At 37.5% G+C, this 23,597-nt stretch overlaps 1 protein-coding gene across 2 annotated transcripts in view; it reads left to right on the top strand.

The window, feature by feature from the left end:
- Window positions 1-23,347, top strand: part of APH1A (aph-1 homolog A, gamma-secretase subunit) — a 57,841-nt gene extending 34,494 nt beyond the window's left edge. The window contains exons 2-7 of one of the 2 annotated variants that reach the window (XM_053705172.1): window positions 7,297-7,467; window positions 8,913-8,986; window positions 9,779-9,901; window positions 11,305-11,432; window positions 11,672-11,795; window positions 14,992-23,347. In XM_053705172.1, the coding sequence (XP_053561147.1) occupies window positions 7,297-7,467; window positions 8,913-8,986; window positions 9,779-9,901; window positions 11,305-11,432; window positions 11,672-11,795; window positions 14,992-15,056 (685 nt within the window). In that variant the 3' untranslated portion in view covers window positions 15,057-23,347. The remainder of the gene's footprint in view (window positions 1-7,296; window positions 7,468-8,912; window positions 8,987-9,778; window positions 9,902-11,304; window positions 11,433-11,671; window positions 11,796-14,991) is intronic. The other variant, XM_053705176.1, reaches the window with a different exon arrangement.
- Window positions 23,348-23,597: the final 250 nt, after the last annotated feature.

Here is a 23,597-nt window from a genome sequence, read left to right on the forward strand (position 1 = left end):
TATCCTTTCTCCAAGAAGGTTTGGAAAAAGGATTGTCAGCTAGTTCCTTAAAGGGACAGATTTCTGCACTTTCTATTCTTTTGCACAAGCGTCTGGCAGATGTTCCAGACGTTCAGGCATTTTGTCAGGCTTTGGTTAGAATCAAGCCTGTGTTTAAACCTGTTGCTCCCCCGTGGAGCTTAAATTTGGTTCTTAAGGTTCTTCAAGGTGTTCCATTTGAACCTCTTCATTCCATAGATATCAAACTTTTATCTTGGAAAGTTCTTTTTTTGGTGGCTATTTCCTCGGCTCGTAGAGTCTCAGAGTTATCTGCTTTACAATGCGATTCTCCTTATCTGATCTTCCATGCAGATAAGGTAGTTCTGCGTACCAAACCTGGGTTTTTACCTAAGGTGGTATCTAATAAGAATATCAATCAAGAGATTGTTGTTCCATCATTGTGTCCTAATCCTTCTTCAAAGAAGGAACGTCTATTACACAATCTTGACGTGGTTCGTGCTTTAAAGTTTTACTTACAAGCTACTAAAGATTTCCGTCAAACATCTGCTTTTGTTTTTTGTATACTCTGGACAGAGGAGAGGTCAAAAGGCTTCGGCAACCTCTCTTTCTTTTTGGCTAAGAAGCATAATCCGCTTAGCCTATGAGACTGCTGGACAGCAGCCTCCTGAAAGGATTACAGCTCACTCTACTAGAGCTGTGGCTTCCACTAGGGCCTTTAAAAATGAGGCTTCTGTTGAACAGATTTGCAAGGCGGCGACTTGGTCTTCGCTTCATACTTTTTCAAAATTCTACAAATTTGATACTTTTGCTTCTTCTGAGGCTATTTTTGGGAGAAAGGTTTTACAGGCAATGGTACCTGCCTTGTCCCTCCCTTCATCCGTGTACTTTAGCTTTGGTATTGGTATCCCACAAGTAATGGATGATCCGTGGACTGGATACACCTTACAAGAGAAAACACAATTTATGCTTACCTGATAAATTTATTTCTCTTGTGGTGTATCCAGTCCACGGCCCGCCCTGTCATTTTAAGGCAGGTTAAAAAATTTGAACTACAGTCACCACTGCACCCTATGGTTTCTCCTTTCTCGGCTTGTTTTTGGTCGAATTACTGGAATATGGCAGTTAGGGGAGGAGCTATATAGCAGCTCTGCTGTGGGTGTCCTCTTGCAACTTCCTGTTGGGAAGGAGAATATCCCACAAGTAATGGATGATCCGTGGACTGGATACACCACAAGAGAAATACATTTAAAAGGTAAGCATAAATTGTGTTTTGTAGTATTGGGGGTTTCAACAGCCAAAAGCAGTTATTTCAAATTACATACTAAATGAGAATGAGCTATTTGAAAACAGTGTAGTAGACTCCAGTCTAGTTGATAAAATTGATCATTCAGAACACAATAAAGAGAACATTTTTCAGTGCAATACCACTTTATTTGTTTACGTTTTTATCTCCTTATACTGCTGCTTCCTATTGCAAGATTAATCTATCACCTACTTATTATATGAAAAAAAATTTTTTTTTTTAAAAAAGAACCGACCACTTAAAGGAACTTGCCTAGTGGGGGAGAAAAGTTTGTCCTATAAAACCCAGAAATATTTTAAATGGTTTATCTCTAAGTATTCATTTTAAATATCTCAAAATAAGAAGTTATCTTGTTGAACAATTGAACTTGTTATTGTGCACAAAATAAACTGAGTAATAATGTTTTAAATGTTTGTATCTGTTACATTTTACATAGACTTGTTTTCTGTGAGCTTCTTTGTGACACGTCCAGGGTGTGACCGCACAGGTGTTATTAAAAATCTCTGTTAATAGGAGTTGGGTATATCCATATTTTCCATCCTTTAAAGGACCACTCAATGCAGAAGAATTGAATAATTTAACAGGTGCATAATAAAGACAATGATTTAACACCTATTTTAAATTTCAATTAACCAGTAGATTCTTTTTCTTTCTCTGACCAGTTTCATTTTTCTCACAGACTAGTATACTATGTGAACTTGTGCACATGCTCAGTTGAATCTTGTTGCCCAGAAACTGTACATATAAAAAGACTGCAACATTTGGTTATGGAAGTAAATTGGAAAATCTCTTAAAATTTCTGGCTCTTTCTAAATCATAAATGTTTATTTTGACTTGAGTGTCCCAATAAATTACAACATCTGAAACCAGCTACCGTCTCTGAAGAACACACGACACGCGTTAGAAATGTTGTTCTGCATTCTCTGTACTTGTATTGCTATAATCAATTTTGGCCCTTTTAATTTAGATCGTTTTGGCTCCTGCACAAACCTTTTTTTTTTATCATATTCTATTGTAATTCAAACCGGTTTCAATTTTAAAAGGACATAAGTGTGAAATTTTTTTTATTTAAAGGGACAGTCTACACCAGAATTTTTATTGTTTTAAAAGATAGATAATCCCTTTATTACCCATTTCCCAGTTTTGCATAACTAACACATTTTATAATAATATACTTTAAACCTCTGTGATTATCTTGTATCTAAGCCTCTGCAAACTGCCCCTTTTTCAGTTCTTTTGACAGACTTGCAGTCTAGCCAATCAGTGCCTACTCCCAGATAACTTCTCGTGCACGAGCACACTGTTATCTATATGAAATACGTGAACTAACACCCTCTAGTGGTGAAAAACTGTTAAAATGCAATCTGAAAGAGGTGGGCTTCAAGGTCTAAGAAATTAGCATATTAACCTCCCAGGTTAAGCTTTCAACTAAGAATACCAAGATAACAAAGCAAAAATGGTGATAAAAGTAAATTGGAAAATTGTTTAAAATGACATGCTCTATCTGAATCATGAAAGTTTATTTTGGCCTAGACTGTCCCTTTAATATGTTAGAGCTATTGCTTGCATATAATTGTGCCCTGAGAAGGTCATTAAAACATAGCTAAAGTTAGCTTCAGAGCACCATTGTAGCCACCAAGCAGCATCTAGTTCCCTGTAGTGCGCTTCTGCTGATCCTGGGCCTACCTAGGTATGTTTTTTTAACAAAGAATACCAAGAAAAAAAGTGAATTTGATAATAGATGTAAATTGAAAAATCTCTTAAAATTGCAATATATTTTTTTATTTTTACTTAAATATCTTTGTTATATATTTTTTTATTACTATTATCCCATGTTTAAATTATTTTAGTTATAAAGGAAAATAATTGTGACAATTATATTATAATTAATAACAATGATTTCCCTTCATATGAGAAATAAGTTTAATATCTTTACTTATTAACTTTTTAGCCTGGCAGAGACACAGATCATTGTTTTATTGTATGTCCCATATCAAATATTTTCACAAGTTTTAGGTACTGATCAATATTAAAGGTTTCATTCATTTGTTTATAGTAGTTCTATAAATAGAGGATATACAGATGGTCAGATTCCATTGTTTTAGCCCAGACTTCTGTACACAGAGCTTTGTGGAATGTATCAATAAATAGAGTTTTGATCAAAACCTGGCTTGACCTCTAAAGGTTAATTTGAGGACATTTTAAAAATTTTCAGTCTGCTTCATTTAACAGAATATGATGGGGAGACTCTAAAATGTATGTGCTGATATACAAACTCCAACATTTCCAGTTCCTGGATTTTGAACAGATTTGGCTTAGATATATAGAAACACATTTCTATAATAACTTTTTATGTCATGTATGTACAGGGCCTATAATTACCCAAAAACTCCACTCGCCCAATCGGGCGAGTAAATGACAAAACTTACCAGCCCGCAAGAAACTTTACTCGCGAGTGCGTATCTTTATGTAGCGTGTATATATCTTATAAAAATCAAACAGACAAAAGATTATTGCCAGTAAATTGTATAAATATCTAATGCAAAACTGTGCATCATTAAAAAAACAAACAAACAAAAAAAAAAAACAGCTGTTATTTTGCTCACACAAAAAAATAAGTGCATCTGCCCAGGGCCAGACTGAGACCAAAAACAGGCCCAAGAATTTTAAGGAAGAGCAGCCCACTCACCCACCCTATTATTTTACCATACACTTAAAATTACAAGTATAATGTGTATATAATTTGACAAACTGCTAATTGTTTATGGACATGTATAGATTATATTAATGAAGTAGATTAAGAATTGACATTTATATGTGACATACACATATAAATAAATACATAGATATATAATATACACACACACACACACACATATTAACAATCACTCACACATACATACAGACATATATATAATCTCCTTTTAAAAAGAGAGCTAAATGAAAGAGGTATTATTAAACATCTTTCCTAAAGTAAGGGAAATCAGCACTCTCTTAGCATTAAACCATAAGTTTTTTTTTTTATTGTTCATGCATCTCCCAGACACAAGTGAAATTGGAACCAATATATCTATACATATAAGTACATCTATGTGCTTATTGAAACAATTTACTTAAACACTTTACACATAAGTGCAATACTAAACATGTCCCTTTAAGACCTTCTAGCATATTTAAATATATAACATATCATCCATTGCTCATACTGGATTGTTAACCTCAGTTCTTAAGCAAGGTTAGTTCATCATCCGAAAAGATAACCTATATAAAGTATATTAGGATTGTCCATCCTGTGTGTTTTTTTAACAAAACATAGCAGTTATATTCAAACTGTATTGAGCCAATTCCACAGCTCCCTTAAATGCTGTATCATTAATCAGAGCTGTTTAACACACTCGCACATGTTGCTTCCAATGGGCTGTTACAAACTTTGCTTGCAGGCTTACAAAGTGCAACCAGTGACTGCAGTACACAACTTCTCTTAAGGTCAAGCTGCACCTGCTAACCTTCCTCCTCTTACCGGATCCGTAGAAATCGTTAGCTTAGATCTCCAAAAAGCTCTGCTCTCATGATAAACAGTCTCCCTGCTTCTCACACAAGCAGGTCTTTCCAGCGTGCTCTTAGGTCTGATGTATTCGCCCTCTGCTCACTGCAACCAGGTGTAGTGTTTCCAAGCAGGCATGCGATGCAGTCCGGGGGAGTTTCAATAGTAATTCAAAGCCCAGTTTTTCTTTGCTTTTAAGGCTATTTTAGCATGTGGGGGTTGTCTTCCTCAGCTTCTAAATAGGATGATGCTGTGTTTCAAAGTGCAATTAGAATAGCATATAAATCTCTCCAAAACTGAGCTCCATATTTCCCACCCTTCTTCCAAAATCTTCACCCCCCATTTTTCTCCAACTGTCAAACTCCATCATTACCCCTACCCTCGCCTGATGTCTTGGTGTCACACTTGACTCAGATCTTTCTTTCACTCCTCATATTCAGTCTTTAGCCAATTCCTGCCACTTCCACCTTAAAGACATCTCTAAAATCTGACATTTCCTTACACAAGACACAACTAAAATTTGCCTCTACTAGGCTCATTTTCCTTACACGTTGCTTTTCATCTGATGCATATCTGCGCATCCCTATACACAGGGATCACTTTCAGCTCCTGAGGTTTGCATATCTGCAAATCACTGCCAGTTTGCTAATCTGTTTTGGGTACAATCTTAGCGGTTTTCAGAATTCAGGACATTACAGTTGCACCGTATCTGGACGACATACATAGTGCCGACCTATTCCCTGTCACTAACTATTGCTCATACTTACAAGCTTCTATTTTTCTTTAAGACAATGGTCGAAGAATCAATGTACCTTTAAAGCTTATAGCATGCTATAAGAGTAGCATTTATAGGAGTCAGAATAGACTAAATTCTTATGCATCTAGTTTCTTGGTATTCCTTTAGGATTCATAGAATCCTTCCATTTGTACAGGATAGGCTTGACATGGGTTTGTCCGCTAGTTTCCTAAAGGGTCAAATTTATGCTTTCTCTCTCCTTTTTTTATAGGGAGTTAGCTAAATTTCCTGATGTTCAGACTTTTGTCCAGGTGTTAGGTTTTACAACTGGCCTAATTTTGTACTATTTTTCCAGCCTGGAATGTAAACCTAGTTCTTTCTGTATTAGGTTCTCCCTTTGAACCAATGCATTCCATTGACATTATTCTGTCGTCTAGGAAAGTACCTCCCTTTTTTTTTTTTTTTTTTTTTTTTTTAATTTGTTTTTTATTAGTCATAAAATCAAAGACAAATAGAGTTGTTTGACATGGAATATAAAACATTTCTGAATTATAAACCATTGTCCCATGTCACTAAGTGAAAAATTGTGTAAAGACTCTGATAATTGCAATATCTGCAATGAGAAAATCCATTATCTATAACCGTTTGAATAAATTTATAACATTACAGGATTAACCACCAATAAAGAAAGCAGGGGAAAAAAGAGGGGACGGGAAGGGGGAACCAGAGGAGGTCTGAGGTGAGAGGAAAGTACATTTTATGTTTATAATTTCTTCTGCAAAGACTTTCTGAATTGTCAGTACTGTCTTGTGATTCTCCATTTTTAATCATTCACAAGGATAAGACTGTACTTCGTACCAAATTATGATTTCCTTCCTAAAGTAGTTTCTAGGGAAAAAAATCAATCAAGAAAATGTTATTCCTTTATCGTGTCCAGATACTTCTAACTCTAAGGAGCAACTGTTACAACAAAGGACTAAAAGCTACTAAAGTAGCGTTGGCTTCTTGGCTTAAACAAGTGATTCACAAGGCTTAGTTGATGGCTGGAAAATTGCCTCCTAAGTTTATAACCGCTCTTTCTTCAAGAGCGGTTGTACATTATGGGCTTTTAAAAATGATGCATCTTTGGAGTAGACTTGCAAATCTGTCACATGGTCTTCTCTGCATACTTTTTCCAAATGTTGTTGTTTTTGTAGGTGTGCAGGAAAAAATTGTCCCACCCTTTTCCATAATATAGATAGACTATCTGCTTGGGTATTAATCCCATATGTTCTGGAGGACTGTGGACCATCATCATTTTAAGAAATAAACTTATGCTTACCTGATGATAAATTATTTTCTTTCGAAATGATGATGGTCCACAGTCCCCGGCCATTTTAATTTTTGTGCGACAGTTCTAATGACACCTCTTTGTCTTTCCTACCTATATGTTTACTATGCTCTACTCGGCTATACGTTAAACTAAGTGGGAGGTGGGAGGGATTTTAAGCTCTGATTTGGGTTCTTAATCTGCTAGTGGCGGCAAATATATCCCATTTGTTTTTTGTGAATACATCTTCGTTATACATTATTTCATTGAAAGTAAGTTTCAAAAGTACATTAGTGATTTTATGATTGATTAAATGTATTTTAGTTTCTAGGTCCATTATGATTCAACTAGATATCATATTGTGACTTTCATCTGCTATAACAGCCTCCTGCTTTTGTCTACAGCTCATTCTTCTGGTTGGTTTCCGTGCTCTTCTCGTCTTTGATATGGTTCGTGTCCGTTCAGATCAGCGACAAAAACAACTCCAGCCTTCAGTATGGATTGCTAATATTTGGTGCTGCAATATCTGTTCTTCTTCAGGAAGCCTTCAGATATGGCTATTATCGGTTGCTCAAGTAAGTTTGCTACCGCCAAGTGTAGTGCTCCTAATGTCTACTTGTTGTCATGCCTCTAATTTCCACTCTCTAAAACAGCATTTAAATATTTTATATGTTTTTGCTTGAAATGAATTAAATAAATTTGTGTAAAATTGAGATTTACATGCTTGATAGCAGCTTGGTCAAGTAGGAGTCTTATTTCAGCGCAGAAACAGCCATTACAAATTAGCATGTTAAAGGGACATGAAGCCCAATTTTTGTTTCATGATTCAGGTAGAGCATGCAATTTTAAATTACTTTCCAAATTATTTCTAGTATCTAATTTGTTTTGTTCCCTTTGTATTATTTGTTGAAAAGTATACCTATGTAGGCTCAGAAGCTGCTGATTGGTGGCTGTACATATATTCCTCTTGTAATTGGCTTACAGCTAGTTCCCAGTAGTGCATTGCTACTTCCTCAACAAAGGATAATAAGAGAATGAAGCGAGTTAGATAATAGACATAAATTGGAAAGTTGTTTATAATTGTATGATCTATCAGAATCTTGAAACAGAGATTTTGGGTTTAATGTCCTTTTTTTTTTTTAAATACTCTTAAATGCAATAAATACATAAATTAATTTGCTGCTCTTTTAGCTTGTATTCATTAATTTGATGTGTGTTTAAAAAAGTTACATTTGAACAAATGTTTGTTCATAACCAAGGTATAGAGCTTTTGCAACAACAAACACAACTTTGACTTGTTCAGAACCAAAACTGTTTTGTTAAATATGTGTTTTCCTTTTAAAAGACTAATAGATTTTTCCTTTGAAAGGCCGTAATGATTCTACCTCCAATAATGAACTGACCAATGTGTACAATGTAAAGGGATTTTATGTCAAGTTTAAATATCTGTTTAAAATACTTTTACATACTTGTAAAAGTTGTTTACATACTTTAAAGTCGCCCTTTTCTTTCTTCTCCTTACAAACCAGTTTAAGGCCCGCACAACTATTGATGATGGTATCCCTTTAAGTAAATGCAGCTGGGAAGTCAGAGATGAATCATATAGTACTGTCTCTCCCTAGCTCAGACTTCTCTATGAACAGCTGAGACCTGCTGATTGCTCTTCCAGTGGTTTACAGTAGCAGTTGATATAGAAAGGGAGTATCTGGCTGCTTTGTGCTGTAACAGAAGTGTTTGCCAGAGAGTTTCACAATGTATGTTTCATCATCTTTCCACTGCACATCAGATGACTATCATGTGACCCCATGCCTGTTTTTCAGATATTGTTATTTTGGCCTTTTTTTTTTTCTTTCTCTCTTTTTTTTTATTCCTTGCTCGTTGAACTTTTTCAAATAGAGTAAATTAACAGACATATCTGTCTATCTCCTCTCCCCTCTTTCTTCTTTCTCCCTTTCCTGTCCTGCCTTCTCTTGCCCTATCTGTATCTCCTCTCTTTCCCACTCCCCTCCCTCCATTTCAGGAAAGCTGATGAAGGACTTGCCACTATCAGTGAAGATGGAAGGTCACCTATTTCGATCCAGCAGATGGCATATGGTGAGCACATCCTATTGGGTTTTTTACTTCTACAGTCAGTACTACAAGCAACAATTACATGACAAATTGTGCTGTAAATTCACAAATGTGTGTCATGTGCACGTGCTTTGTTTTCAGTCTTGAAACCCGGTGAATAATTACAATCTAAAAAAATAGTACAGTTTCAGAAAGGACTTGGCCAACACTTCATTTTACTAAAGATGTGGTTTAAGTTACAGTATACAGTATATGTAACTTAAAGGGACACTGAACCCAATTTTTTTATTTTTTATTTTTTTTTTTCTGATTCAGATAGAGCATGGCATTTTAAGCAACTTTCTAATTTACTCCTATTATCAAATTTTCTTCATTCTCTTGATATCTTTATTTGAAATGCAAGAATGTAAGTTTAGATGCCGGCCCATTTTTGGTTAACAACCTGTGTTCTTGCTGATTGGTGTATAAATTCATCCACCAATAAAAACGTGCTGTACAGAGTACTGAACCAAAAAAGAAGCTTAGATGCCTTCTTTTTCAAATAAAGATAGCAAGTGAACGAAGAAAAATTGATAATAGGAGTAAATTAGAAAGTTTCTTAAAATTGTATGCTCTATCTGAATCGCAAAAGACAACATTTGGGTTCAGTGTCCCTTTAAAGGGACATAAGATCAAAAATCATCTATATTGCTAGAGTATTCTATTATTGCATGTTTGCTTGCTTTTGACTTTCCTTTTAATCCGTATTATTGCCTTTCATGAATATGATAGCCAAAGTGATGTTTCCAATGCGTTTTATTCTTTATTTTCTTACAGTGTCTGGTTTTGCTTTTGGGATAATCAGCGGAGTATTCTCAGTTATAAACATCTTAGCTGATGCAGTGGGGCCAGGTATTGTGGGGGTACATGGAGATTCCCCATATTATTTCCTTACTTCAGGTAAGAAACTTTTCTTGGCATATAATTAAAATAAACTTTCTGCTTTCATGCTTAAAGGTATGATGTTACCAAACTGTATTTCTGGGAGAAACCTGTAAGCACCTAGTTAGGCACAAGAAATGGAACAAGCTGCAGTACATACTTAGTTCTTCCCCTAGGATAGGCAGTTACCTAACAAATAAAAAACTAGACAAGGCTGCATTCACCTTTTATAGTGGGCAGGACAGGAAAGCCAAAGCTTAAAGTGCCATAAAACAGGTTGAGATCTGTGCATATCCTAAAAGGGCTAATTAAGTAAAAATAGTTTGCATAAAAAATGGTTTAAAAAATTGTTGGGAAGTATTTTAAAATAATTTGCAAAATTAGCCATGCTGTCTGAATACTGTGCTCCACCCCCCTTATCAGTGTTTAGACACAGGCATTGTATTTCAACTGAGTTCCCAGCTTCTAGGCATGCTCCAGCAGATAATCCCTATTCATTTGTGTGTATTACCAAACAACAATGGATATAGATACAGCCATAAAAGGAATTGTTAGGGGGGGAGTTAGAGCTGTACAATTCAGAAACTAAAAAGAAAAGGTTAATGGCGAGGCACTGCAGTATACATTTGCAGGTAAAGTCATTAATGTACAGTTTTATGTCCCTTTAAAACCTCACCATTTCAGGTGATATAACACACAGTACAGGATAGACAGTCACTCATAGCCAGGTTCTTCCCTTCGGCATATTGGGTCTATTTTGTGTGTGGATTCCTTATATCCCAGACTGCCCTGCCTATCTTGTTTCTGAACTTCTGCCTTAAATGTCACTTACTGGCCAGATTCTAAGGATTTCCTTACCTGAGCACAGGCAAGTCAGTCACAGTAAGTGAGCAGCCGGGCAGGGAAGTGCTTTAGGGTAGAACTGAGGACCACTGATCTGTGTAATACATTGAATGTTTACCTTTGCTGCATCGGGGGAAAAACTGAAGTGCTCCCTGCCAATGCTCCCGGTATCCCAGCGGTGCATGTACCATAGGTTGAGAAATAAGGTCATAAAGGATTCATTTTTACTTGACTTTAATTTCATTGTCCTTTTCAGTGGAATATTTCCCTAATGTTTTAAACAAGGGGTTATATGGGCATTCTGCCTCACATGTTGCCGTCCGACTTGAGACCCTAAAAACTCAGACCAGGAACTGGTAAAGTAAATGGCAGTTTGTATCATGTTTTCTTATGGTTGTACCTCGCTTGTTAAAGGATTATGTGCTCATTTCTGTCACTATTTGGCATTTCTCCCTGAAAGATATGAAGTAAAGATATTGGCTTATTTAGCATTTATTAGAGCAGCCATTTGTTACTTGTTGCTGGCATGTAACTGATTTTAACGTATGTACAAACCTTCCTTCCACTGTGTCTACCAGCATTCCTGACAATGGCCCTTGTTTTCCTGCACACATTCTGGGGCATCATATTTTTTGCTGCCTGTGAGAAACGGATGTGGTGGCACCTCGCTGTTGTAGTCATCAGCCACCTGCTTACCTCAGGGCTGGTAAGTTTCCAAATTTAGACAGGTAAGTGAGCATCTATAAATAACCTTTTTATGTATAGTATAATAATCAAAAAGCCTTATGATTTATTGTTATATCATTTGGGCACTTAAAACAGCATAAATAATAGCGATATGAAATATTTTGTTTGGATAATCCATGCCCTGAGCATAGTAAAATTAGTGCCCCATTATTTACTTGTGTAGTTACTTATATATAACATCTTGTCTCTCTTCTGTAGACTTTCTTGAATCCGTGGTATGAGGCCAGTCTGATCCCCATATACATTATTACCATATGTATGGGCGTGTGGGCCTTCTTGGCCGCAGGAGGTTCCTATCATAACATCCGCAAATGTCTCACTTGTAAGTATAGTTTCCTCTGTGCACAGTCCGGTGTTGGGTTATTGACGGTCATGTAAGATTGTTTTGTTTTCCCCTCACATCTTGTCCCTGTGGCCCTAATGTAAGAATAATAGTTTGCTCCCTACTCTGCTTGTGAAATCCAGCTTTATTATAGCAGGTAAAGGTTTTTATTATTATGCCATATTTTTCTGGGGTATATAGAAGGTTCTCAGTCATGGCTAAAGCAAAATACACATACAATAATCCATATATTAAGTGGTGTTCTGGAATTTAAAATGCTTGTGCAACTCTTAAAGGGACACAAAACCTATTTTTTTTTTTCTTTCATTATCCATAAAGAGCATGAGATTTTAAACAACTTCAATTTACTTTATCTCATTTGCTTCATTCTCATTCAATTTGTTGAAAAGCATATCTTAATAGGCTCAGGTGCTGCTGATTGGTGGCTGCACATAGATGCCTTGTATTATTGGCTCACCCATGTGCATTGGTTTTTGTATAACAAAGAATACATAATGAATGAAGTAAATTGGAAAGTTGTTTAAAATTGTATTTATCTGAATCATGAAATTAAAAAGTTTGGGGTTCATGTCCCTTTTAATGATTGATTTTGGAAGGATGTTTAAATCAATCAATTTAAAGAGAAATTCTAATTGAAAAAAAATCATATGTTCTAAATAGTTGTGCATTTTTTTTTTTTGCATTACCTATTTTATCTATGTTTTTATCCCTTACAAAGGGGTTTAACACACAGAGACACTGCAGCTTATGAGCAGAACATGACCAGTGAGCCAATCAGTAGTGGCGGTTGTATTTAGCTGCCAATCACCAAATGTGTCCAGCACAGGAGCTGCAGAGCTTCCAGCTAAAGAGAACTTTACTTATGTGTTTAACCACTGTGGGAGGGTCCGTAGAATATGTATTTATTTATTTAGAATGTCCCTAATGCAGTTCCCAGTTATTGGTCTCTAACATTACTTGACAAATCCCAATAGCCTGGAAACCAAAGCTTTTACTTTTGGCTACAAATTTTTCAAATTATTTGACTCCTATCTATATAAAAATGTAATCCCTGGCTCCTTAAAAAAAAAAAAAAAAGCCTCTAAGTACTTGCTGTGTTTACTAAGTTTTATATAAATTGGTCACTCCTAAATATAAATATCTCACTCTCTCTCTCTCACTAGTCAAATATCGGTTATTTAGGCATCATTGTTAACCTCTCAGTTTGGAAGCACCAACATATGAGAATTCCCTTTTTGTATGAAAAACAATTCCTGCTTGACCTTTATTATATCACTTAAAATATTTGAAGGTTTTATTGCATCATTTGAATGTCATAGTTTTTATATATGGCATTCTGGTAGCACCATATTGAATAAGAACAGGTTAATATGGAACATAATCCTATATATTTTTTATATGCAAAATGAATACATCACAAGATATTTACAGTAGAGACTGTTACATGTATCCTGGACTAGCTGGTTGAGTGACTAGTGTGCATTTGCTGTCTCAAGCCTGTTATATAGGGTAATCTTAACGGATTGTGCAGAATTAATGAATATGATGTAATACAGGAGTGTGTATGTGAGAGCCCTCAACTTAAATGTTCAGTGTTTTCCACAGTACCTATTTAATGATCACACCGACCAGCTGGCTTTAATGTAAAATTATGCAATTAATTTGATTTGGATTGCTTAAAGGGACATCATTTTTATTGTTTAAAGAGATAGATAATCCCTTCCCCAGTTTTGCATAACCAACAGTTATATTAATACACTGTTTACCTCTGTGACTACTTTGTATCTAAGCCTCTGCAGACTGCCCCCTTATTTCAGTTCTTTTCACAGATTTGCATGTTAGCCAATCAATGCTAACTCATAAATAACTCCTCAGGGTTAAGCACGTTATCTATATGGCACACATGCACCAAGATAAGAGGCGGCCTTTAAGGGTTTAGAAATTAGCAAATGAGCCTACTAGGTTTAGCTTTCAACAACGAATACCAAGAGAACAAAGCAAATTTGATGAAGAAATTAAATTGGAAAGTTGTTTAAAATTGAAATCCCTTTCTGAATCATAAACGTTAAAGTTTGACTAGACTGTCCCTTAAAGTAACACTTCTAAATAACAGAAAATGGTATTACATTGTAAATTATTACACTGTCCCCATCTGGCTAGCATAATGCTGGGTAATCTTACAAAGCAAACTAGTGAATGCAAATCCATAAGAACCACTGAACCAACTCGTCCAGATGAGTACATGTACTCTCTTCCTATGAGGGCGTATCACTGTGTGTTTTTGTTTTAAAGCTGTAAAGTGTGTGTCACTGGTGACCCCTCACAGAACAAGCACAAGTTCATAGGATTTACTGGCAATATTAAAAAGAGTGCATTTAAAACATATGGCTCTAGCCAAATATTAATCTTTTAGGCATCATAGTTAGCATCTGTTTGGCAGTACCAACACTTGAAAAATATGTGATATGTAAAGGTTTATAAGCCCGTGCACTGCCTTTGTGCACAAACCTCTTTTTCCACGTCCTTTGTCACCCCCCCATTGTCACCCGGCCTTACAAACTAGCACTACTTTTAGCCACAACATCTTTAAAGGCGCTCTTTAATGTCATCATTTTTATATGATAGATTACCAGTCTGTAGACTATTAGTCTATTAATATATCCAAAGTCTAGAACTAATGGTTAATTGAATTATATCAGAGTTGCGTCTGATTTTGTATGACCTATTGCATTTGTTCTTGTTGCATTTGGGACGTTATATATCTAATATATATATATATATATACAGATACACATTTGAATTCCTGTCTGCCACATAATATATGGGTTATTTAACCACTTCGCTGCCTGAGGGGCCAGCATTATATTGCCAAGTTTAAAAAAACATAGGGAGAATGTATTGCAGTTTCATATGTTTTAACTGTTATAGATATCCAGGTTGTGTTTACTAGCAGGTGTCCTCAGTTTTATTTCCTTGTCCTCTATGGCTGATCCGCAGGTGAGAGGACTGATACGAACCAAATGGGATCTTTGTAGTAAGTTGCAGAACATGCCCCTCCGGCAGCGCAGGGGTTTTTGTAACCCCGAGCGCTTTGCTTTTTTGCAGGATCAGCCTTCCCCCCCCAAAGCCATTCCCACGTTTATAGTTAAATGGGAAACCATTTTGTTTTCTGCAGGCAGCCGGCAGGACAGTAACCAGGTTATGGTATATTCTGCTCTTCAGGTTCCCGCTGACGACTGAGGCTTCATCTCAGCTGCCGTGCAGCCGCAAACAGACATTGTAACACCATCCAAGTGCTCCTCTCTCCCAGAAGCCGGCTTCTTTTCCTGTGCCTCCCTCGACGGAGAGAAAAAGACACATTTCCCTCATGTTTTGTTTCTGGCTCCATCCGTTACATGTGCCGGCTATGGGCCTACTCAGGCTGCATGGAGCAATCTGGCATTGCCCATGCATTCAACCAGGCATCAACTTTATATACATGTGCCGTACATGGGGATATATAGCCCCTTCACTCTCATTTTTATTCAGGTTTTTTTTTTTTTTTTGAGGTTGATCTGCCCTGAGATGGTACGTGTGTTCTATTTTTAAGAACCCTTTGGATTTGGAACAGGAGTATGTTGTGTGTTTTTTTTTTTTTATTAAATAATCCACCTTGGACAAAACAGTCAGAAGATCGGCTGCTCCTCAGGGACAGAAGGTGCAACAAAGAAAATGAATATGGTTTTGAAAACTCTGACGCTTGCTCCGTCCCTGTGTATGTTGAGAGAGGTTGCTGCGGCTGAGCGCAACTGGTGTGTAATGTGTAAAACTGTAAGGACTCAGTATGAGCTAGTGTAAAACTGGTAAAACTCATCCTCACTGTAGTAAAAGAATCAAAGCCTCAGATCATCTGCACTGACATGAACAGAACTTACTGTATGTACTTTCTGCCGCAATATCAAGGAAAAAAAAATATTGTGTAAATCTGCTTAGAGATCCCAATTGATCTCTGTTCGTCCTTCTCTGCTTATATAGAAAGAAAATTTCCCTTTTTTTTTTTTTTTTTATAAGAGCATTTGTTAATTATTCAAGAGATTCTTCATCAGTTAAAAATCTTAAAGTTGTTAAAATGCGTCATGCTTTCTAATGACAGCTAGAAGAGTCTTGGTCCTATTTTTGTATCAATAAAAAAATGTTTAGTGTTGGTTCCACAAGTGTTAAGTTTACTGTCTTATGCTAGTTTTGCCTTCTATCCCATACAGTTTCATATTCTGTTCAGGACAATTAATTGGATAGGCTGACTTTTCTTGCTGTCTCTTACAGACATAACAAGCTGTAAAATGTATTGCTAATAAACAGGCGTAGTACAATAAATAACCTGATATCTAGATAAAAGATAAATCAAGAGTAGAATTATCACTGGAGTAGTATTAAGACTCTTCTACACTGCCATTTAATAGTTTTCAAGATGAATGGACAAATGGGCTTATATCCAGGTGCAAAGTGTGATTAATAAAATATGCATCCTCTTTAATTTTCTTGAAATGTGTTCTTAAATGTTTTATAGATTGCCCCTATGTAAAGACACAATACTCAACATTCCTTTTGCACGATAGTGTACAAGGGCATAAGGTATAGCACACAGTTAGTTACCTGCCACATGGATCTAATATTTTCTCTATTTCTTTGCCAAGGATCAAAATATAACCTGCAAGTGAGTTGTTCCACAGTTTTACCAATCCAGGAACCTGAAATGTTTTTGAGACATACTTCTGTGTAACGTGTAGAGACACATTCCAAGAGAACTAAAGATACAATGTATTTGCTTAAAGGGATATGAACCCCAGCATTTTCTTTCATGAATCAGATTGAGCGTTTACTTCTATTGTTCATTCTCTTGCTCTTTTGTTGAAGCAGGAACTTAAAGGGACATTAAACACTAAATAAATATTAGATAGAATGATGCATTCAAATAAGATTATTCTGAGCATATCATGTAGAAGTTTAATTAGCTATTTAAATATTGACAAATAAGTGTAAAGTTTTAGTGCCTATAAAACAATGGGAGGTGCCATGTTGTTAGGTTACCTTCTCTGTTGTGGCCAATTAGGGACAGTTTTAAATAGGTCACTAGAGTGTGCAGCCAATGGCTGTGTGGAATATAACCGTGTGCTGCACTTCCATTTCTAACAGGAACTGAAAAGCTCACAATTTGAGAATGGAATTACAGGAGAAGAACAAAATAAATATTGAAAATATATTGCAGACCTCTTTTTCTTTCCTATGGCATGGAGAGCCCACAATGTCATTTCAATTACTAGTAGGATATTCAACTCCTGGCCAGCAGGAGGAGGCAAAGAACACCCCATCAAAGCTGTTAAGTGTAACTTCCGTTACCCATAATCCCCAGTCACACTCTGCCTCTGTCAATGGAGGATGTGCGAAGACGGTGTCTGAAGATATTTAATCCTTTTATGGCTACTTTTCCCCTGCAAGCAACGATTAGGTTCTAGCTGTGTCTATGTCAATCTCTTTAGTAAGAGTAGTGGTGGCTTTTAGCAGTTAGAAGTAAAGCAAAAAAAACCCTTGTCGCCTTCTAACATTTTTGCTACCCCTTTGCAGAAAGCCAGGGTTGGTTACTCTGTTCTTTCTTTTATTACAGGTTGCCGACAGGGAGTAGAGTACCGGTCACACCTTAGTAGCTGTTATCTGTCCTGCAGCTGGATCCACAGGTAAGTGTTTTTGCCTTCTAGGTACTGAAGGACAGCACTTTTGAGGTTAACGCTCAAGTGGATATCTTTGGGACTCAGTTTATCCTTATATGGTTAAGGGTACATTCAGGGGCAACTTTATTGGCAACAGGGTCAATACGTTTGGCAGACTACAGGCACTTTAAATGAGAAAGTTTGAGAGACTTAAGGGTTTTTAAAGCTTGCTGACATTTTCCCTTAGTTATTTGGCAAGGGTAGCTATGGACTCAGGATCAGTCCATCTTTATAGATAAATGTTTATGTTTAAAGGCGCAAATTGTTTTGCCTGTGCAATTTTATTTCTCATGCTTAGACTTTAAAATTCAAAGACAAGTTACTCCCATCTGAGCCAAGTGTCTCTCAGGATACTGCTGTGCATGACATGCCTCAGCTTTCTCCTCAAACGTCCCAAGCTTTAATTGTTTCTCATTCTGTGCCTTCTGTTTCCTCTCAACCTCCTGGGGGGGTCTATTTACCAGGTGATTTTGCCGCACAGATAACTTCTGCAGTGTCTGCAGCTTTGTCTGTTTTCCCTATTTTGGGTAAGCGTAAGAGGAAATCTAAACATTTGTCTTCTAGTAGAGTTTCTGACCCCTCTAAATCTGCGCTGGTCAACCTTTCTCAAATGTCTGATGAGGAGGATACCTCAGTAGCTTCTGAAGGTGAGATCTCTGACTCTGACACTATGAGGGAAAAATCTTCTGAATCTGAAAAAGTTAATTTCCGATTTAAGCTTGAATATCTGTTTGGTCGACTCTGAACCTTCGGTTGCTGTTAACCCCAAGAAGTCCTCTAAACTTAAGAGTTTATGATTCTCCAACTTCTGTTGTTTTTCCTGTTCCTGACAAGATATCTGAAATTATAGCTCAGGAATGGGATAAGATAGGCGTTCCATTTTCCCCTTCCTCTGTTTTTGAAAAGATGTTCCCTGTTGCTGACTTCATTTTTGACTAATGGCGCACTATGCCTAAAATAGAGGAAGTTATCTCTACTCTGGTTAAAAGAGCTACCGTTCCTATAGAGGATAGTTTTTCTTTTAAGGATCCAATGGATAAGAAGCTAGAGGCTTACTTAAAGAAGATGTACATCCATCAAGGATTACTGTGGCAACCTGCTGCAAGTATTGCCACAGTTGCGGGAGCAGCATCTTATTGGTGCAGTGCCCTGTCTGATCTAATATCAGAGACCACGGTAGAGAAGATCCAAAATTGAATCAAAGCTCTTAAACTGGCCAATACCTTTATCTGTGATGCCAACATGCAGGTAATTAGACTGGGAGCTAAGATGTCTAGCTTGACTGTTCTAGCTCGCAGACCTCTGTGGTTAAAATCTTGATCGGCTAATGTATCTTCAAAGGCCAAGCTTTTGGCTTCACCTTATAAGGGTAAAACTCTGGTCCTGGTCTGGCGGAAATCATTTCAGAGATTACGGGAGGAAAGGGATCTTTCCTACCTTAGAACAAGGAGAATAGACCTAAGGATCGACAGACTTCTAATTTTCCTTTCACAGCTTTAAAGGACAGAAGTCCTCCTCTTCTTCCAAGCCAGACCAATCCAGGTCCACTTGGAAATCCAGCCAGCCTTGGAATAAGGAAAAGCAAAACAAGAAGCCTTCTGCTGACTCTAAATCAGCATGAAGTGTCCGCCCCAGATCCGATTTTGGATCAGGTGGGGGCAGGCTTTCTCTTTTTCATCAGGCTTGGATATATGATGTCCCAGATCCGTGGACTGTGTACATAGTATCCCAGGGTTACAAAATAGGATTCAAGTCTTGCCCTCCAAGAGGCAGATTTCTCCTGTTAAGACTATCCTCAAACCAGGTAAAGAGGGAGGCCTTCTTAAATTGCGTAAAGGACCTATCCTTCTGGGAGTTATTGTACCTGTCCCTCTAGAGGAACAAGGTCTAGGTTTCTATTAAAATATATTTGTAGTTCCCAAAAAGGAGGGAACTTTTCATCCCATCCTAGATCTAAAGTGTCTCAACAAATTCCTCAGGGTTCCGTCCTTCAAGATGGAAACTATTTGTTCCATTCTTCCATTGGTTCAGGAAGGTCAGTTCATAACGACCATAGACCTTAAGGACGCGTATTTACACGTTTCCATTCAAAGGGATCATTACCAATTTCTAAGGTTTGCCTTTCTGGACAAGCATTTCCAGTTTATTGTAAGAGCTGTGGCAAGACCAAAGGTTCTGGAAGCCCTATTGGCAGTGATCAGATCCCAGGGAATTGCTGTGGCGCCTTATCTAGGAGTCATCTTTTCAACTATCAAAATATCATACAGAGATGTTGGTGTCTTTTCTTCGTTCCCACTGGTGGAAAGTGAATCTGCAAAAGAGTTCTCTAGTTCCAACTGAAGATTTTCCTGACAGACGTCAGAAGATCCAAGCTTCATGTCTTTCCAGCCTGCCTTTCGTCCATCAGTGGCTCAATGCATGGAGGTGATTGGTCTGATGGTGGCTTCCATGGACATCATTTCTTTTACTCGGTTCCATATATACGTTCGCTGCAGCTTTCAATGCTCAATCAATGGAACGGAGACATCGCAGAGGATAAATCTAGACACCCTAACGAGGACTCTCTCTCGTGTTGAATTTCACAGCAACATCTGTCTCAGGGCACTTGCTTCCTGAAACCTTCCTGGGTGATTATGACTATGGACGCCAGCCTGTTAGGCTGGGGAGCTGTTTGGAGTTCTCTAAAAGCTCAGGGCCTGTGGTCTCGGGAATAATCTTCTCTTCCCATAAACATCTTGGAGTTGAGTGCAATCTTCAATGCCTGGACTGCTTGGCCTCAATTATCTTTAGTCCGGTTTATCAGATTCCAGTCGGACAACATTACCTCAGTGGCTTACATCAACCACCAGGTAGGAACTCTGAGTTCCTTGGCCATTAAGGAGGTGATTTGAATTCTGCAGTGGGCGGAAGCTCACGATTGTCTCCTATCTGCCATCCACATTCCAGGAGTGGACAATTGGGAGGCAGATTTTCTGAGCAGAAAGACTTTTCATCCCGGCGAGGGGGCTCTCCATCCGTAAGTGTTCTCCAGGATAACTCTCCAGTGGGGGGTTCCGGAGTTAGATCTGATGGCGTCTCGTCAAAACGCCAAGCTTCCAAAGTACGTTTCAAGGTCAAGAGATCCTCGGGCCGCCCTGATAGATGCTCTGGTGGTTCCGTGGGTTTTCGGGCTGGCATACCTGTTTCCTCTGTTTACTCTCCTTCCACGAGTCATTGCTCGTATTAAGCAGGAGAGAGCGTATGTGATTCTTAAAGCTCCTGCCTGCCCCTGCAGGATCTGGTTTGCGGATCTGGTGAAGATGTCATCTCTTCCACCTTGTAGGTTACTTCTGAGATCTGAGGAAGGACCTTCTAATTCAGGGTCTATTCCTCCATCCAAATCTAGATTCTCTGAAACCGAATGGTTGGAGATTGAATGCCTAGTCCTGTCTAGATGTGGTTTTTCAGAAGCGGTCATTGATATTATGCTTCATGCTCATAAACCTGTTACTCGTAGCATTTACCCTAAGGTATGGCGTAAATACCTTTTAATGGTGTGAAGATAAAGGTTTTTCCTGGAGTTGGGTGAGGATTACCCGAATTGTATTTTTTCTTCAGGATGGCCTGGAGAATGGTTTGATAGTCAGTTCTCTGAAAGGTCAGATTTCTGCACTGTCTATTCTTTTGCCTAAACGTCTGGCAGATCTGTCAGAAGTTCAGTATTTTGTTCAGGCCCTGGTCAGAACCAGGCCTGTGTTTTAAACCTGTTGCTCCTCCTTGGAGCCTTAACCTAGTTCTTAAAATTTTGCAGCAGGCTCCATTTGAGCCAATGCATGTTGTTGATATAAAATTGTTATCTTGGAAGGTTTTGTTTCTCCTTGCTATTTTTCTGCTCGCAGAATTTCTGAGCTTTCAGCTCTGCAGTGTGATTTTTTTCGTACCTTATTTTTCATGCAGATAAGGCTGTCCTTCGTACTAAATTGGGTTTTCTCTCTAAGGTGGTATCGGATTGAAAAATTAATCAGGAAATTGTTGTTCCTTCTTTTTTGTCCTAATCCTTCTCTTAAAGGGACACTGAACCCAAATTTTTTCTTTCATGATTCAGATAGAGCATGCAATTTTAAGCAACTTTCTAATTTACTTCTATTATCAATTTTAATTCGTTCTCTTGCTATCTTTATTTGATAAAGAAGGCATCTCAGCTAAGGAGCCAGCAAATGTTTGCTTCAGGACCATGGACAGCACTTGTTTATTGGTGCTGACCAATCAGCAAGGACAACCCAGGTTGCTCACCAAAAATGGGCCGGCATCTAAACTTACATTCTTGCTTTTCAAATAAACATACCAAGAGAATGAAGAATATTTGATAATAGGAGTAAATTAGAAAGTTGCTTAAAAATGCATGCTCTATGTGAATCACAAAAGAGAACTTTTGAGTACAGTGTCCCTTTAAGGAACGTCTTTTGCATAACTTGGATGTTGTGCACGCTCTAAAATTTTTACCTACAAGCTACTAAAGATTTTCGTCAATCTTCTGCCCTTTTTGTTGTTTTCTCTGGAAAGGGTAAGGGTCAGAAGGCCACTTCTACTACTCCTTTCCCTCTAGTTGAGAAGTATAAGTTGTTGTTTTTTTTTTTTTCTTATGAGACTGCTAGACAGCAGCCTCCTGAGAGAATTATGGCTCATTCCACTAGGACTGTCTCCTCATTTTGGGCTTTCGAAAATGAAGCTTCTGTGTAACAGATTTGCAAAGCGGCAACATGGTCCTCTCTGCATACTTTTTCTAAATTCTACAAATTTGATACTTTTTCCTCGGCTGAGGCCTCTTTTGGGACAAAGGTTCTTCAAGCGGTGGTACCTTCTGTTTAGGTCCTCCTGCCTTGTTCTCCCTCCCTTTTCATTCCGTGTCCTCTAGCTTGGGTATTGGTTCCCACTAGTAATTGGAATGATGTCGTGGACTTTCAATGCCCGGAAAGAAAGAAATGTATCAGGTAAGCATACATTTTGTTTTTATATATAAGCAATTTATCATTTTCTATTACCATCGCAAAGTGTTTAACGTTCCTTTAAGCTTAGGAGCCAGCCTATTTCTGGACCACTATATAGCAGCAATTTTGCAAGAATATTATCCATTTGCAAGAGCACTAGATGGCATCACTATTTCCTGCCATATAGTGCTCCAGATGCCTACCTAGGTATTTCTTCAACACAGAATATCATGGGAACGAAGCAAATTTGCTAATTGAAGTAAATTGCAAATGTTTTTTTTAATTTTATTTAATGGTATGTTCTGTCTGAATCACAAAAGAACATTTCCGGGTTTCATGTCCCTTTTTAAGGTTGTACAAGGTGCACTGTTTATGTTCATTATGTTTTTTTAGAATTGCCGGGCTGCTTGAGGAGCTGCATTGCTCTGAAGTTTTTACAGATGTTGTAGCTGCCAAGGTGTTAATTTTGGATCAGACACTTTTATCTTTCCAAATAGAAAAAGTGATTATACATTTGAGAAATGCCAAACATGGGGTTTTCTTACTTTCCAATACCCTAAATATTCAGTGCTTTATATGTCATGTTGGTAAATGCTATTCTCAACTGAAGGCGATACATGGTATCTGCACACTGACTTCTCTACTATGCATTGCAGACAGGGACGGAGGGGAGAGGAGGGGGTAAAAATCTAAAATTCGCCCCACCCTCTTCATATTGACATCATTGACAGTTTAGTCTATTTTACATTTCAAAATAAAATAACTGCTGTTTTTCATGGTCCTGTAGTTTTAATTTCTCTAATAAAAAAAATAAAAATGATCTTGGTATTTTTTTTGCATTATTGTAAAAAGTATTTTTCATACGGCATCTTTCTTAGAACTGGTAAGAACTCTGTTTTTTTTTTTATTTTTTTAAAATTCTATTTTATTGAGGACAAGAGATAATGCACAAATACAATTAGGTCATTGCATCCAAGACAACATTTTCATGAGTAAATAGGCAGCTGTACAGCTAAGTATGGATTATTGTAATATACAAAAATGTCATATATCAGTCTCTCAGGTCCATT

This window comes from Bombina bombina, chromosome 1 (genome assembly GCF_027579735.1).
Source record: "Bombina bombina isolate aBomBom1 chromosome 1, aBomBom1.pri, whole genome shotgun sequence".
NCBI classification, from domain to species: Eukaryota; Metazoa; Chordata; class Amphibia; order Anura; family Bombinatoridae; genus Bombina; species Bombina bombina.